Source organism: Diadema antillarum, unplaced genomic scaffold (genome assembly GCF_040938485.1).
Source record: "Diadema antillarum isolate AM-2024a unplaced genomic scaffold, OU_Dant_1.0 seq00001849_RagTag, whole genome shotgun sequence".
NCBI classification, from domain to species: domain Eukaryota; kingdom Metazoa; phylum Echinodermata; class Echinoidea; order Diadematoida; family Diadematidae; genus Diadema; species Diadema antillarum.
In genome coordinates, this window is record NW_027272521.1 from 667491 (window position 1) to 685832 (window position 18342).

At 40.5% G+C, this 18342-nt stretch overlaps 1 protein-coding gene across 1 annotated transcript; it reads right to left on the reverse strand.

The window, feature by feature from the left end:
• Positions 1–345: 345 nt before the first annotated feature.
• On the reverse strand, positions 346–6648 carry LOC139712744 (scavenger receptor cysteine-rich domain superfamily protein-like). The gene is made up of 9 exons (XM_071624539.1): positions 6642–6648; positions 5683–6003; positions 4401–4742; positions 3645–3802; positions 2634–2687; positions 2350–2479; positions 1567–1890; positions 728–1057; positions 346–392 (listed from the first exon to the last, which is right to left on the reverse strand). Exons 1-9 carry the CDS (start codon positions 6646–6648, stop codon positions 346–348), a joined length of 1713 nt encoding a protein of 570 aa, XP_071480640.1.
• Between the last annotated feature and the right edge of the window lie 11694 nt (positions 6649–18342).

An 18342-nucleotide genomic window follows, 5' to 3' on the forward strand; every position in this document is an offset into this window, starting at 1 on the left:
AACACAAAAGTCAGGAGAACCGTATAGAAGGAGCAATTGTTGCGGTATGCTGTTTTGTTTTCCTTTTATCATGTTTATAGACAAACCTACTTGGCAGGCATTCTTATATACTCCCTGACTTTGCGACCTATGTCAACCCATCAACTTCGCAGGGTTTAGCTTAAGCAAACGATCAGTTTGTTACCTTAGCTGAAAAGGGGATCACTTTTCAGTAATTTTGCATCGGCAATGTAAGTACTGTCCACTCTGCTCACCCTAATAATCAAAAGCGTTTCGAATCGTAACTTTTCAGCAAGTTTGATAGAGGTAAACGATACCTAATCCAGTTTTCTTATTCGGGAACTGTTAGCGTTTGGACCGGTACTTGTTCTTGTTGCTCTCATTATCATAAGCTTCCAAATGGAGACAGCCATAATGAGCTCCCTCGTGGAGATATTATACATGTATTAGCATGATACTGAAAATGTTATAATAATTGAGTCATTCATGATATTTATTGATTTGATGCCAGTATTGTCTGGCGCAAATAATTTTTCCATAGGACCGCATTTTTCATAAACACAACAACAACAACAACTCTTTTGTTTCATATTTGGTCATGCTTTTTGGAACAATGTTTTGATTGTCACTCTTTCTCTCTCAAAATTCAGACAGTAACCTGTCTTTATTTCCGACTGTATTTCTGTTACATTATTCCTAACGTTCATACACATACAATCATGATTACCATATGGGAAGCAGATGACGGAAACTTCATCTTCTCGTGTTCGCCTAGTTTGGCCATCTACTACATCTACGTTATAACAGTCGTCGATCCGAAGTTCATCACCACTGCAACCTAAATTTTCGATCAAGATTGGCAGAGTCCCGCGCGGGAATGATTCCTCGTCAAAGGTGTAGTCGGAATTGAATCCCGCGTAACCCATATGCCGACAGATCACACTGCGGGTGTTGTAGGATACGTGGCCATCGGTTACCACTCCCCAACGTCCGTCCAAGAAGACTTCCACACGCCCCTGCTCGGAGTACTTGCTGCCGGCGAATCTTATGTCATAGTCTGGATCCCAAAGAAATACCGGTGAAAGAATCATTGTAAAACCCAGTAGCACACAACGAGAATCAATTAGTAATGCATGCATTCTTTTACACACCACAGGAATGATTACGATGTGGAAGGAGGGTACATGTATAAGAGGAGGGGGAGCAGCAAAGAGAGTAAAGTGGGGAATTTCGTTAAATGTATACAACTTCAGATTACAATATGTAAAACAAAGAAAACTAAGCTACGCAAAAGTCACACAACATAGGCCTACATCTTACAAAGTGAATAGCAGAGACTACCATTGCGCAGAATAGAGTCCACTCTCGTTGCAACGAATAGTGTTAGAAGGAAATTTTCGTTACAACGAAAACAAAATTCAGGTTCCAAAATTATCATCTATGTATCTTCATACACTATAATTGAATTGCTATTATAACGAAATTCTAGTATAACACACACTAAAAAAAAAAACCGCCGTTCCTGAGGATTTCATTATAACGGGAGTGCAATGAATTAAAATTTACCGTTTGGAGGTCCACATGTAACCTGGGCGATCTGATTACTGTTACACTGAGTGATGCTACGGGTTGTGAAGGGGCAGTCGCTTAGCTGTGTTTCCGTTCCATCGCACTGGTAATCCCTGAAGAATATCCTTCCCGACAAGGTGCCAAGAGATACCAGCTTGGTGCTGTTGCCATGTACGTACCCTAACTGGCGACAGATCACGGCTGCCTCCTTTTCTCCCCAGTTCTGGTCGCAGATCCAACCGGAAATAGTGTCTTCTCGGTATCTTACGATCCCGTCTCGAGAGCTTGATCCACTGAGTAGTTCGACCACAACCGACGGCACTGCACGTCAGAAATATATTTGGTGCGAGAAAGAATCTCCATGAATGCAGAAATGTATTATTAATTACACAAAAAGAGAAGTTCATGAGTGCGATGGCACAAGATTTTGCAGGAGAAGAAGGCCAACTGAATCTCATCTTACACCGAATGCAGAATCTTTTTCCACTGAACGAGTAAAAATGTTCATCTGCTTGATTTCGTTTAACTTCACGAAAGCCAGGTGAATGTCAATGTCAGACCCTAAATATGACGAAACTGAAGAGGAAACCGAACATGAAGAGGAGCTTTTGGAAAGGTAGGTCTGCGCGGTTTGTGGTGTCACCGTGCACTATCAAAGAAAAGACTGCTGACTGCATTTTCTTTTCGATGTGTGGAGAAAGTGTGATACGGCCCTACATTGTCATGACGATGGCTGAACATGAATCTTTGTAGGTGTTGAAATTTGAATATTATGTATACATAGCATTAGCAAGACTAAGATCTTGACCCAAGGCACCGACTCTCCTCCAGATATCCCCATCAATGACACGTATTGGAAGAAATAGAGTTCTTCACCTACCTTGGTTCGACCATCTCCAGTTCCCTCTCCCTTGACAATGAGACAATGAGAAAGCAATACGATAGAGAAAGTCATAGCCAAATTGAACCAGCGCGTATGGAACAACAGTCAGCTAACCAAGAACACCAAGCTGTCCTGCATCCTCAACACCCTGCTAAACCACTGTGAGTTCTGGGCAACATACGTTGGCCAGGACAGGAGGCTGAACACCTTCCACCTCCGCAGCCTCAGACGACTCCTGCACATTAATTCGGGATAGGTTGACAAACACAGATGTCTTCAAGCATGCCGGCATTCTTATCATGTTCTCACTCCAGCCAGAGATGCCTCAAGTGGTTGGATCATGTGCGGCGAATGGACCCAGGTTGTATCCCGAAGGACCTGCTATTAACAGAGAGCTCGCCCTTTCTAGGAAGGCCGCATCTTCGTCTTCAAGGGTGTGTGTGCACACACACGTGACATGAAGATATTTGACATCGACACCAACACCATGGAAAGATGCAGCTGACAATCGTCATCTGTGGAGAAGCACTTTCAGAGAAGGCGTCAAGAGGACTGCAGCTGTAAGAAAAGTACATCACACTGACAAGAGAGCCAGCAGGAAGGCAAGGGCTGCCCCAGTCTTAGCCGCAACGGACTGCATCTGCTGCATGTGCTCCAGAGATTGTCACTCAAGAGTGGGACTATACAGCCACTCAAGGCTGTGCAAACTTCTTGGCTAGTGCTATACGCAATCGTTTCTCAAGACGAATGGATGCCAACTAACCAACCAACCAACATATAAACAACATCAGCGAACTTGCGCACGCACGCACACACACACACACACACACACACACAATAAATCTGTCCATCATGCGAACGGTTGAATGTGTTATAATATGCCTTGTTTATCTTCAAATCCGTCTTCTAAGGAACTTGACGAACATTACTTAACGAAACTTTGACTCCTTTTTAAAATAAGATAATCAGAATGAAATTTATTATTAAAATTATTCGATTTTCATAGAATGGGAAGCGCATCGTGTAGCATTGACTTACCGTTACATACGACACCTGCCATCTGAGCTGACTCGGAATCACAGTTCTCATTGTTGGCCCATCCACTTGACAGACAGTCAGAAAGGCTAGCCTCACTTCCGTTACATTGCAAACCATCTAGTAACACAGCTGGTCTACCGACACTAGGCACTACCTTTGTCGAGCGAGCTCCAACTGGATGTCCTAACTGTTTACAGAAAACGTGCGCGTCTTCGATGCTCCACTCGTGTGTGCAGATCGTCCCCCACGTGCCTCCATAGAACACCTCCACTTGACCCTCATCCGGGTACTCTCCGTCCACAATTCGAACGGCTGAAATATATCATACATGGAAGCATATACGACCATACGGTTAAAATAATGAAAGAGGATGTTGCGAAAATGGACATAATGAAACAGTGCGTATGACGGCGAGGGCAGTGAAAAAAACCCTGACATCATTCACATGTGATTGTTTTAGACTCTCGCCAAATCTTCTACAGTTAAAGCTGGAAATAATGAATTCAAAATATGAAATATAAAATGGATCAAAAGGAACAAAAATGTAATGATTATGCAGTATACTGAGCCCTCAATTCACATAAACCACAACACTGCGATTTGGTATTGGTTCTTTTTCTCTAATATTTACTATTCATTTTTATAGTAAAGCTGGGTAAAGTTTAAAGACTTCCATTTCATTTAACACTTTAGTTGTTAACACTTCTCCTTTTTTCCTTGAGGATAGCAAAATTTTAACAAGCTTCTTAAACGCCAAACTTACTACAGCTCAAGACTCATATTGGTATTACACTTTAAATGCAAAGATGTCGATTCAGTACATGACAGGACAATGATTTCTTCATCTAAGAACTGTTCAAAGGTAGTGGTGGGCTAATTAGTCTGTAACAGAAAACGGCGCGAGGCTCACTTTTGGTCTCGCATATCACCCCGGCATCTTCCGCGTGCGAACAGTCGTGAACACCCCACTCTTTCGTGACGCTGCAGTGCCTGAGGAGAGTCTTTTCCGCCGAACAATACACCCCGTCGAGAACAATCGGGCCCGATCCTCGTCCAAAGCGGGGCTCCCCGGGAGAGGACGCTGAGTTAACTACGGCTTCCAAAGCATCAGGGTAACCAAGCTCACGGCACACGACCCGAGCATCGGCAATACCCCAGTTGTCATCACACACAGTTCCCCATTCACCAGATTCAGTGAGAACTTCAACTCGTCCCTCTGCAGATGTCGAGCCGTTGACTACTCGAAGGCTTCCTAGACAGCAAAGAATTTACATGGACAAGCTGAGCAGATTTAGAATTTTCTCGACATTCGAGTAACAATACCTTCACATCACCACAACGGTAGGTGTTTTTTTTTTTTCACATGAAACCCCAACAAATACATAATTAATGATCTATACAATTGATTGGTAAAAATGAAAGACCAAAACAAATAACAAACAAACCTCATCGCATCATGATTTAATTAGATTTTCGCGAACTCATTCGCCTTGAATAACAGTAAGTGCGTGCAGGATAAGATCACTTTTCAAACTCTTGTCTTTTGATTTGCATCAAAGCTTTTTACAGATTATCCGGCATTCTACTTTTCTGCTCCATGATGATGATTAGGGTCTCAGTTACCTAGGATTATAGCTTTTTGTGTCTGACAGCCTGAATAAATCAATGATCAACTTGCAACATAATTGATCAATAAGATGGTTACGCGAGCTTCATAACACTAGTTTTCGAGTTATGCACTCAGTCATAACTTACAACATCGCGTACATCTATCACGTTGCCCCTCTTATCTACCCTGGGCAAACTCTATCTACGCAAAGGTGCGCCCGGAGAATATAGAATCCTCCTTCTTAATGTCCTTTCTAAACGAAAGGTGGCTAGAAAACAGGCTCAATCGTATATCTTTGTGTGGCTGATTGGTCGAGGTTTAATCAACAATGTCTACAGTATTGTCTTTCGCGAATATATATCATGACTTTTTTTTTCAATAGTCATGACAGTGATTCCATCTGTCTTCTTCAGTCATGATTCTGGTTTTTATGTTAGCACAAGTGTTGAGACGGCCGCTGTAACGCAACTAGGAAAGTATAGAACGAAGGAAGAAGGTGAAGACGTAATTTATCTCTTGCATGTTTTCTCTGGTCATCGGAGATTGGTGACGACGAAAGAACAACTGAGGATACCGCACTTACCTACTGTAGTGCACGTAACGCCTGCAGTTTGGGATTCATGGCAACTCTTGACGCCTACACCGGCATGCTGGCAGGTCGATATGTTTGATTCAAGGCCATTACATTGCACTTTATCCAGAAGTACGGGGCTATTTCCTCGCCCGAATGGCGAAGCTACCAGAGCCAGGTCCGCCCCGATGTAGCCGAGCTGTTTGCAGACGACCTCGGCATCCTCGGGTCCCCACAGGTTGTCACATATCGCGCCCCAAGTATCGTCAAGGAAGACTTCAACACGACCCTCAGAGTCAACGCTGCCATCGACTAGTCGAACCGACCAGGGAACTGTAATCAATGACGGACATCCAAAGCAAATATTCTCATAATTTGAACTTTGTATTACATTGTATGTTACAAAATGTTTCAAATATCAGTATACAGTATGTAATGTTCAAACTTGTGATCGATTTTATGGATGGTGCATGAAGATATTTGGAGAACAACGCAAACGCCAAGCGATGTCTCGCCAGCATGCATATAGCAATATGTGATTATAGTGCTTCTCAACGTAAATTTCATTGACCTTTTTATCATTGACCTTGTGGTTCTTCACCAATACATAAACTTGATCGGCATCTTTAGGTGTTGCACACGCGGCGTGAGTTTTGTGGTCTTAGCTGAAAGCTGTGAAAAGTTATTGAAAGCACACAATATATGGCACCTATCAGTTAAAGTTCACCCACACTTTGAACTTTGACCTTGTCGAAATTCACCACTATTTGGAACTTGACAGGCATATTAGATGAAGTACTTGCATGTGGTATGAGCTTGGCTATTCATAGCTCAAAGCTTTGGAAAGGTTATTTAGAGCACGCTATTATCATGTGTACCAGTGCTTATCAGGTAAAGTTTATTGACCATTTGACCTTTGAACTTATCGGACTTGGTTCAAACTATATTCAAACTCGACCGGTATTTTTTACCTGTCATGTGAGTTTGGTGGTCATAGCTCAAATCTGTTGAAACTTATTGATAATCCCTCACATTACTGTGAGTACGGAATATCAGGAAAAGTTCATTGATATTTTGATCTTTGACCTTATCGGAGTTAATCAATATTCGAACTTAAATGACAGCTGTAGGCTATGCATTTGTGGTATGAAACTGGTGGTGATATACTATAGTAGCTCAAAGCTGTGGAAAGTTACTGAGCGTACACCACAATGCTATGTGTACAGTTCATAGCCCATTTGGCCCTAATTTGAACGGGAACTTGGTACATGCATAATACTTTGCCTTTTTCCGAATTTCGTATAGAAAAATCAAAAGTGCAATCAGAACACAAAACATTACAAATACAAACGTATGCAATTATATTTGTGCAGTTGCGTATACACAGCACAATACAGAGCGAATAATAATAAAAAAAAGGTAATCAAACTTTGGAGGGCTATAGTTGTCAGATATGGAGAGCAGATGTTTTTGGGAAGAAAGAAGAACTCTTCCTCTTTCCATTCATACTTATTATGTTGAAAATTGTCTCGCATGACTGAGCACACGAACTTTACAGGCAATAATGACAAATCGCACTTTTTCCAAGTTTGAGTGTCACATGAAGGAACAATGACAGTCTCACCGAAGGGATGGGATCTGTCAATGAAAGTGGTCAAATTGACAGGCCAGCCTGCATGACTGCAGGTTTATGTTCCTTCTTCTAAGATAACCTTCAACATGGCCACGGTTGTTGATAAGTCGGTCACTCCCACAAAGGCTAACCCATTATCCATTTTCTCTCTTCATATTTAAGAATTGGTTTGTCGCTGCTAGCTATGTGTTGAATATGAACAGAGAAAAAATGGACTGGTGGGTTGGCGTAAGTTGAGTGACCACGTTACAGGACATGTGGACCATAAAATGTTAGAAGAAACCCTGAACACAAACCCTTAACACAAACCTGCATTTGTACAGGCTGGTCTGTTAAAGACAACAACAGGAAAATGCACTTTTTCCAAGTTTTTGGCGCATTATCGTGAAAAAAAACACTGAATGTCTCAATGAATGGTTGAGATCTTTCAATGAAAGTGTTCCAATTAACATGGCATCCTGCGTAATTGCACAGCAGGTTTGTGTTTAGGGTTTCTTCTGACCTTTTATGGTCCATAACCTTTAACGTGGCTACATTGTCGATATCTCACGATCACGTGGCCACTTCCACAAATGCTAACCCATTATCCCTTTTCTCTCTTCATATTCAAGACATAGTTTATTCCTGAGAGATGTGTTGAATATGAACAGAGAAAATGGACTGTGTGTGTTGAGCTTTGTGGGAATGACCAAGTTATCGGACAGGTGGCCATGTTAGATATGGACCATAACGTTAGAAGACATCCTAAACACAAACCTGGCCTATTTATTTGACCACTTCCATCGACAGATCTCATCTATCTAAGGAGATATTGATTGTTCCTTCGTGATGACACTCAAACTTGGAAAAGAGCAATTTGTCACGATGGTTGTCTTTAAAGTTCATGTGCTCTGTCACGCATAACATTTGTTAATATAACTAGGTACCAATGGAAAGAGGAAGGGTTCTTCTTTCTTCACAACCAAACAAACATTGGGCCCTCCGTAGCTGATAATTATGAAATTTATAGTAGCCCTCCAAAGTTGGATTACCTTTTTTTTTATTCGAACAGAACTGTGGTATGAATTAAACATTGATTATGCTTTAAACAAAATCAAAAAATAAATATTTCGCCTATATACCTCAATACAAACAACAGCACGTGAAATACGACGGAAGATTCACTGACAATGCAGACGCTATATAACGATTGGTAAATTTATTTATTTAGTTAGTTGCAGTACAACAATAGACACGATTCCACCAGTTGAATAAACTCACTGTGAATTTAACTCAAACTAAGATGATTATCTAATGCAAACTAATTTACAGATGACAGACTATCAACACATTACTCTATCGTGACCAGGCCCGTAGCCAGGATTTTTCAAGGGGGGGTGCGGTCACTAAAAAAATGGACCTTCGGTACCAATACCAATGATGACACACACACACACACACACATACACACACACACACACACACACACGCACACACACACAATTATATATATATATATATATATATATATATATATATTCTTTGGACGACCGAACTACAAAAGTTGTATAAGAATTTGCGCGCGAAGCGCGCCGCAAATTGTGAATTTTGACTGTTTTAATGACGTTTTAAAGTCTCGAGGAAATTTGTATTTTTGTCTGTTGCATGCAATCGCGTTACGGTATTTCATCTAGGAAATAGTAAAAACTCATTTTGCCTGGAAGTTGCAAAGTTTAATTGTGTTCGAGACTCTGCGCGCGTAGCGCGCCGCAAAATTGAGAATAGTGATTTTCCTGGTGTTGTCTTAACTTTTATTTTTTCTATTGTATACCCGCGTTAGCAGGCCTGAAGCCAGGATTTTTAAAGGAAGGGGGGATTGCGTTAATTAACAAAACGGTCCTTTGATACTGTCCCGGGAGGGGTAGCGACAATTAAAAGGTGGACACCATGCTCATACATGGACTTTCAAAATGGCCCCTAAACGAGTAATGATCATATGACTTTTTCGGGCCTTAAAAACAAGTATTCCTTAAATGTTTCCTGCACCCTAAAGAAGTACTTCATCATGATTGAACAATATACCACTTTCCCAAATTTCGGCCTTTTTGATACCCTTTGATTATATACGCTCGTACATCACACTTTCCATCTAATCCGTGAGAAAAAACGACCCCTATTACGCGTTTTCTTTAGCGAGTATGGTCACGGTGTCCACCTTTCAGTTGGAGTTTTCCATCCCATTGGATGCTGTTTGGAAGATGAAACATTCACTTTACTATACAGTATATCAGCCGTTGGTATGCGAGTTTGTCAAAAATGAAAATAAATAAGAAAATTTTTAAAACAAAATGAATTGTAAATGTGAACCATTTATATTTTGCCTCCTTGTGGTAGGATATTTCCAGCATTTCCGAACTTTCAAATAATCATTTTAGATTTAATAATATTAAAGGTAGTAGATCCGATTCACAAACATCTCCAATATCAGTCAAATGTCATATTAACCATCATGCTAAGAAGGTTTTCTTTGTGAAATTTGGAGGTCAGTGAAATTCAAAAATTAAACATCCGTTAGCCATTGGAAGAAGTTGAGTGCAAATTCAGACCTCAGGCTTAGTGCTCAGATGTTTTCCTATTTGATTTGATCTGTCTTACTGTGCACACTAAGATACATACTGGAATGGTTATTTCTTATTTATTAAATTATAGTAGCATATTTGGTTACTAGCTGTCTCTAGGCATTTTCGAATTTGGGCTGCAAAGAGATCCACTACCTTTAAGTTAGAAGAGAGATAAGTAAATAATGATAAAATAAACAAACAAAAAAGAATGAGTTTCTTTTGTAATACTAGGCCCTATCTGACAAACTTTTTACTTTACCATTTTACTTCATAGCTCAGCACTTTCCATTCTCTCTCATACCCTCTTACCCATTACATTTAAATGAAATACAACTAAAATGAGTTTGCGTGCCTGCATAATACTCTTTGGAAATTATAAGTGAGACTGTTCTTAGGTTTTGGCTCACTTTAAAATGAGAACCAATAGAACTGTCACAACATGAGAAAATGTATAAGTAATAATCAACAGTACATTTCCGAATTTGGCCTGCAAAGAAATCCGCTACCTGTAAGTTAGAAAAGAGATTAGTATACAAATGACGCACAGGTCTGAGTGCGTCAGTCGGAATTGTGTGCATAAGGTAACTATGGAATGGTTTAGGCTAAATTCCATAGTTACCGCATGCACACTATATTCCGACTGACGCACGAAAAGACATGTGCGTCATCTGATTTATAGAATGGGTAATTTTCTTGTCAAAAACTCATTTTTCTATCGTGTTACCCGATGACAAAATTACTGGATGCATTTCCTTTTGGCTTGCCGTAAACAAGCATGCATCAGTTTTTACTGGACGCACAGCCAGCCATGCATCAGTATTTATTATATACCTCATTTCTAGAATCCTCTCATCTGATTGGTTAAAATGGGAGTCATGAAAATAACTGTGCCCTATTTTTGAGTTACTGTGACCGGAGCCCGGGCACAGTTAGGAAATAGGTTTTAGAGACAGTCGCAACCCCGTACACGTAGATCGCTCATATGTACGCACCAATGATACGACCGCGCGCATTCAATCAGCGTGCTGTAAAAGAGACTAGCGGACTGGTTTGGAGACAATCGCAACCCCGTAGTACACGTAACGTACACGTACACGTAACTGTACACATCACTGTACGCACCAATGATACGACCGCCGCGCTGTCGATCAGCATTGATTACGAGTGCTGTAAAAGAGACTAGAATCTATATTTTCGGTATATAAAACAAATAATGACTGCTTGATATTCGGGGTACAGTTAAAATTACGTAGGCCCTCGGTGATGTGAAAACCGTAACCATGCCCTCAGCTTCGCTTCGGGCATAGTTACGGTATAATCTCTTTGCGGTTTTCACATCACCTTGGGCCCATAATTTTAACTGTGCCCCTCATAGCAGTCATTAGGGAGCTTTAGATTTTGACGCGCGGACGTTTGAGCCGACGCTTGCGCTGGACGTTCTCCTCTCCCTGCGTCATGTGGAAAAGTAGCTTTAGATTACGCTGGGACGCAACGTATAAAAAATAAAATCGCGCCCCCATATGATCAGTGCATGAAAAAGCTCTCTACGTCGCAAACTGTGCGGACGTGAAAATAGCCCACTACGCGTAGTAAACAACTCAGGCGACGCAAGCTAAAAATAGATTGACTTTACGCGCGCTACTGCGCAAGCTCAGATCATGTTTTTTTCCTTTGAACGTCCGCGCGTCTAAAATCTAAAGCTCCCTATTATTTGTATACTGGACGCATGGCCAACCTGAGTGCGCGAACGCTTGCTTAGTGCGCAAACCTTTGTTACAAGTACGCGTACTCTTGCTACAAGTGCGCGATAACATGTTTACCACACGGTGACTCAGCGTACGTAGCGTGCGGCCAGTAAAAATCAACACATAGCTCTCGACCAATCAGATCGCAGGATTCTCGCTACCCATTCTATAATAAATAATGATAAAATAAACAACAAAAAAGAATGAGTTTCTACCGCCGTATCCAGAACAGAGCCTGAAACGGTGCAGGCTCAAGAAATCGTTTGTACTAATACGTCTTGAAGTACTGTGTGATACTGTTGACTCAGACTTCTACAAAGCTGTAAGTGAGAATTTTAACCCAATCCGGCTCATTACCTGTGTTTTTTATGAAAAATATGAATAAAGAATGTGAATTAAATAACGACGCGTCACAATGCAGTCTAACGCTCTCACAATGTTATCATACATAGGGTATTTCCCTAGCTGTTTTTACTCCGGAGCTCTTGCAATATTCAGGCTTTTGTAATACTATCTGACAAACTTTTTACTTTACCATTTTACTTCATAGCTCAGCATTCTCTCTCATACCCTCTTACCCATTACATTTAAATGAAATACAACTAAATTGAGTTTGCGTGCCTGCATAATACTCTTTGGAAATTATAAGTGAGAATGTTCTTAGGTTTTGGCTCACTTCAAAATGAGAACCAATCGAACTGTCACAACATGAGAAAATGTATAACTAATAGAGAACTGGAGTAAGACAGGCCTTTCATTTTGTTTTGTCTCTCCTGATCGTTCGTAAGAAATGCTAATTCATGACCACCTTTTCACAATTTGATTGGAGCATGCATTCATAATGGAAAATAGTTGACATAATAATATATCCCCAGGCATTATCATGCCAACATGTACTTATATGTACATGTACTATATCTTTGTGAGACGTAGATATAAAATGTCTCAGGTTTTCGATTAAGTAATTTCGAGGAAATTTCTTTAATTTTTATCATATCTTTTTATATGTAAACTTGAGGCTATTAGATTTTCATCCACTTACCTCTGTTCCTGTGAAAAAATGCAAGTGTCAACCTCAATGTCATCCACGAATCGCATGTACTCGGGCGGCCAGTGGAAAAAAAAACACCGGTCACACGCGCCAAGGGCCATGGCATGCAGTGCCAATATAATAATAGCTCGCACAAATTGATACATAACATTTGTGTTTGTGTGCATGGGGACGATCAGATGGTTCATACAACAAAAGGGTTTCGTACAATTATTTTTAACATTGTTAAACGTACTCTTCCACATTTACGTAGCATATAATGTGTCTTTATATTTATTTGGATTGTTATCTTGAGAATTGCTAAAAACCGTTATTATGAAAAAGTGGACCTTTCAGAATTTGGGGGGGGGGGGGGTGCGTACGCACCCGACGCACCCCCCTGGCTACGGGCCTGTATAAACAGTATCTTAGACAATAAGGACGCATATGATGCCATTAAACACGCCCTACGAATTTTGGACTCCTAGCAGTTACTGTTCTAAAAAAGGAATCAATCCGACGGATATTGAGCAAGTCAACCCAAGATTTGTGCCGCTTTCTCCGTACATTCTACGCGGAAGTGCGCCGTGGAAATGGGCAGCGTGTGTACGGTATACGCTAAGCGCTCTTTGATCACGCTACGCTATGAACTTTTACTACGACATTTTAATACAACACACTCTCGGAATCCACATGTGCAGCAATGGTGACTTCAATAATGCCTAGCACGAGCCTTGTGTTTAAATCCAGTACAGATCCCTAATCCTACAAAACATCATCTAGTCCTGGTCCTGGACCCACAGTGCAGTAAGTAGGGCGCCTAACGTGTTAGTTAGATCCATGGTAGACATCGTTAGACTAGAGGGTCAAGTAACGTTAGCTCTGGTTGCTCGTAAGTGACGTAGAACTAGATCTAGTATAACGTTAGGCCAGGGCCCCTAGCCAGACCTAACCTATCGTAGGGCCTAGAAAACGTTAGATATAATCACGTAGACCCTAGAATCTATAGTTGAATTTGGATCTTCAGGATTTTGTCTACACAGGTTAGAAGAAACTGGTATTATTGCTTGTCTAGACACGTGTAGAGTCTTAAATGATCTAGGCTTTCGTATTTTTTTCAATTTATCTTGCCTGGGTATGTATGCTATTTTATATAACACATAGTTCATGACATCTTATTGCATTATAGCAAGTACCAAGCACCTCCAAATTCTGAATTTGCCCTCAGGCAATTATATTCAATTCGGCCTGAGGCCTCATTGAATATAACTGGCCTCCGGGGCAAATTCAGAATTTGTCGGTGCTTATATTGTTTTATAAAATGGGTTCAAGAATGTAGCCAATTGGAAGCGCTGAAATGAGTCACGTGTGCGTGCATTAATTTCTCACTTACATGCACGGCCTGACTCACAATGTTTACACTAGCAGTGCGCACTCAATCAGTTGTTACAAATGCGTCGCGCGCTACTATACGCGCTGTCAATCCTGTAAACAACTTCTAGTTCAGGCTGCCAGCCGGCCTTTCTTGTGGATACATGTGGCGTACGTATACTCTTATACGTACATGCTCGCAGTACTTTTAAGTGCGGGATTTCCGAGTGCGACGTGCGGAATATGTTTGGGACGAACATCTTCGGACATCTTGACTTTTTGACTTGAGCTAGTGCTACATGTAGCTGACTGGTATTGACCCACAAAGGTACGTGAAAAATGCTGTTAGTTTTCGACCCATTTTATAAAACAAATGATGCACAGGATTATTTCGTGGCGTTAGTGGAGATGCAGCTCACTCTCGGGTATTTACAATGTAGTGCAACATGCACTCGGCTTCGCCTCGTGCATGTTTCACAATTGTAAATACCCTCGAGTTGGCTACATCTCCACTAGTTACGCACTCTATCCTGTGCATCATTTGTATAATAGTGCATTCAGCCTCATGCACTATATATATAATATATAATGGATTACAGCGCTAACATTTCTGAAATAAGTGAGCCTCCTTTTGTCATCAATTAAGCGTAATTTGTTTGGGGGTTTCTTGGAATATTGATTGGTTTCTCTGCTCAAGGAATCACAAAATTTCACAAATCACATGGAACTGTCAATTTATGCATAATCTTTCCCCCTGAACTTTATGCATTTATTCATCTCTTTCTCTTCTGTTCACTTCTGTCATTCAAGAATAAAGGGCCCAGAGCTGAACGTACACAACAAACATGAACGTGTATAAAGACACTATATAGGCCTATATCAGTATCATGCACATCAGTTTATAATTATACGCACAGCTTCTTTCTAATATATATATATATATATACATATATAGCTGTATATATATATATATATATATATATATATACAGGGGCGGATCCAGGAATTCTGTAAAGGGGGGGCGTGACTAATATTTCTGGTGCCACTTCCGGGTTTCATTTCATTATTGTCTTTTTATTTTCTTTGTTTTTGACGAAAATTAAAGGGGGGCGTGCGCCGGTTCCGCCCCCCTCTGGATCCGCCACTGTATATATATATATATATATATATTATACAGATATATATGCAAATAAAATACATTTGCTTCTCATGCATTCACCTCACGCTGCGTCACGCCTACTCAACTCTCCAGGCCGCGGTTGCTGCTCAATATACATAAACATGTACGTACCGGTACTTCCTGCGCAACTCAACTACTGGTAGAACGTCAACATAACGGTAATGCTGATCAGATGGTATCCCGAGAATCTGATAAATTTGAATAGTCAGTCACCCGCACAAATAAAAAACGACCAAAAACCCGAAAGATAAAGGGAATTGATCTGCGCGTTTTAATATCCGCAGGTATAGGCCCTATGCATGGAAGGATAAAACCCATGCCAGTACATTATCTCATGATGCTCATCTGCATGTTCACTGGGACGACGAGTACGGGGGAGGGGCTCGGTACGCAGTGTGTACATGTATGTCTCGATACAAATGACAACTCGTACATTGCTTGCAACTCACTTGTGTCTGCTTCAGCAACATTATTGACATCAACGGAGAGGGAGATAATTCCACACACAAAGACACGCGTTAAAAGGCATTTAGTGATCATGCTTGACTCCTTGTACATCCTCATCTTGCATGTAGTGGCAGACGAGAGAACCACATGCAGTGAGTGGAGAATCACTCACCGGCGGACCGCTATGGGTAGCGTCATGTTTTATTCTCTTGCAACTCTGACCATGGCTTTCGTTGTTGCGTGATAACCGTATGTACTAAATCCTTGCAGCGTGCGAACCAGAGATGCTGTGAGGCTGTGTGTTTTACGAATCCACTTCCCGTGCAGTGAGCACAGAGGGCAGTGCTACTACATGTAGCTCCAGCACCTCCCACCAAGGAGCTTCAAACACACGAACCTACGTACGCCTCTTCAGATACGATCAGGGAGGTGAGTATCACCAGGGAGGTGAGTTTTGTCTCACCTCCCTGGTCTCACCTCCCTGGTAGTATGCATCAGTTCGTCATGACCAGAAATACATTTTATGGGGGTTTATAATAATTGTCATGACCATTATTATGAGTGGTCCTGCTCGTCATACCCAGACGACTTTCATCACGTTTATGTTGTCAGTGCTATTTTTATAGTCGTCGGTTCCGTTTGCCGCTGAGTAGGTAAAGGGCCTAATGATTGGAAAAAGAAGGACAAGGCTGCCCGTGGCTAAAGCGCGTTGATTAAAACAACTCAACTGTTTGTGATTCACCGCAGCTGGGCAGAAACTGCCCATTTTTGTCCTGAAGTGGAAATATGCAAAATAAAGAAATGTGTGAATTGTTCATTGTTTGTTTTAGTTATCATTTTCCATTTCATATAAAAAAAATACACAGAACAATAGGCATACATGATGATATTATAATAACACATAATTATGAATCGATTAAGAAAAATACAATATCGTTGGATTGCCTATTTCAGATTGAATAATAATAGCTATATAAAAAGTCACTTACCATCAACATACTGAAATCACTGAGAGAAGTCAAATTGATGTGTCGGTTTATACTGTTACTAAATAAACACTTGCTATAATCCATAGCAACCTACAAGTACATCTACATAAATACTGATGCGGTGACAACATTTTTAATTGGGTAATGACGATAATGAGACATTAAAGAATTGAAGGGTATATATGCGCCGGGAGTAGTGCAATCCCAAAACATATATGAGGAATAAGAAGACCTGACGGCCATTCACAACCACAAGTATACTTCATTGCAACTCATGACTAACAATCAGTATACATACGCCCATGATTTTTTTTTAGCATGGCTACTACTAAAACACTGATCAATTCAGTGCTTATTACGTCGATGTATATAGGGCAATTGTCGATCAGTTGCAATGAAAAACATCTTGAATGAAGTATTTCATGAATTTAGAATAAGTACTTCATATTTTAATTTTTCAGCAAATTACTGCCAGGAATACCCCATTTTTACCCATTATTATAATATTGTTAACTTTGATTGAAAAAAAACCCGCAAAATCTGACTGATCCATGTTTGCCAGCTACAAGGTTGCAATGGCAACCAGTACTGTCGGACATGACTATGGTTTTTTGAATATCTAACTGTTTAATTTGCAATAGAATAAAAGGAAAAGTCACCACCAATATTTGGTTGAAATTGGGTTAAGGGCGCAGGGGTGAATAGGAGTGAATAAGAGAATGTTTTCAAAATCTATAACAAATTGCTCAGTGTAATTGTTAAAGATTTTTCAGAGTATTGCTTCCCTGTTCAAGGACCATAATTCATAAATTCATAAAGTCTATACGTGGAGCTGTCGATTTCTGTAGGCCTACTACATGATGTGAAATTTTGAAAAGTTGTCTAGAATATCCCTTTAATCCTGACCACTTATCATAACAACATATACCGGGTATCACAATGGCAATGATCATGTACCCTCTCTGAGCCCATTGAATATATTTCTGGTCGTGACGAACTGAGTGAAGAAACGGAAGTTTGTGTTGGAAGTAGATTTCACTGCCATTGTGTTAACAGCACAGCTTGAGTGTTCACTCTCTGCCTTCGTTCCACTTTTCTGTAATTGTTTAGTCAGCGAGGTATTATCTCAATTTGACTATTGCCATGTTATTACACCAACACTGTAAACTATACTTACGAATAAATAGATGCCAAACAAAACTTTGTCTTTGAAAAAGGCAACCTTTACAAGGCCGAAATATTGCCATTCTCCCATGTGATAACTGACTTCATAGCGTGACGTGTAAAACGACTTGAGCTGATATTCGACTTTTCCATGAAAGACAATGAGTTAAAGTACATGTATAATAATTGGGTTCATCCATTCTCTCTAAGACAAATGTACTTGAGAGAAGAAGGACTATCATAGTCCAGAAGACCTATGTGACTGTTATATCGGCAGAGATTGTACGATGTGACGGAATAAGATAATGAGTGTTCCACATAATATATCGCTCTTCGAGATTCTCTTTGTTTTCAGTTTTCTCGAAAGCCAGGATAGTTATTCTTGATGAAACCTCGACCAGTCAACCACACAAGGCTATTCAATTCATCCAGTTCTTTAGCCCCCTCTCGTTTAAAAAGGAAATTAAGGAGAAGGTGGACTTTAGATTCTTCGGGTGCACCTTAGCTAAGGTA

Coding starts and splice junctions, on each gene's coding strand:
- LOC139712744 (XM_071624539.1), bottom strand. Junction 2,480..2,633: donor AGCCTCCTGTCCTGGCCAAC/GTATGTTGCCCA, acceptor CTCATTGTCAAG/GGAGAGGGAACTGGAGATGG. Junction 1,058..1,566: donor TACATGTGGACCTCCAAACG/GTAAATTTTAAT, acceptor TTTGGGATCCAG/ACTATGACATAAGATTCGCC.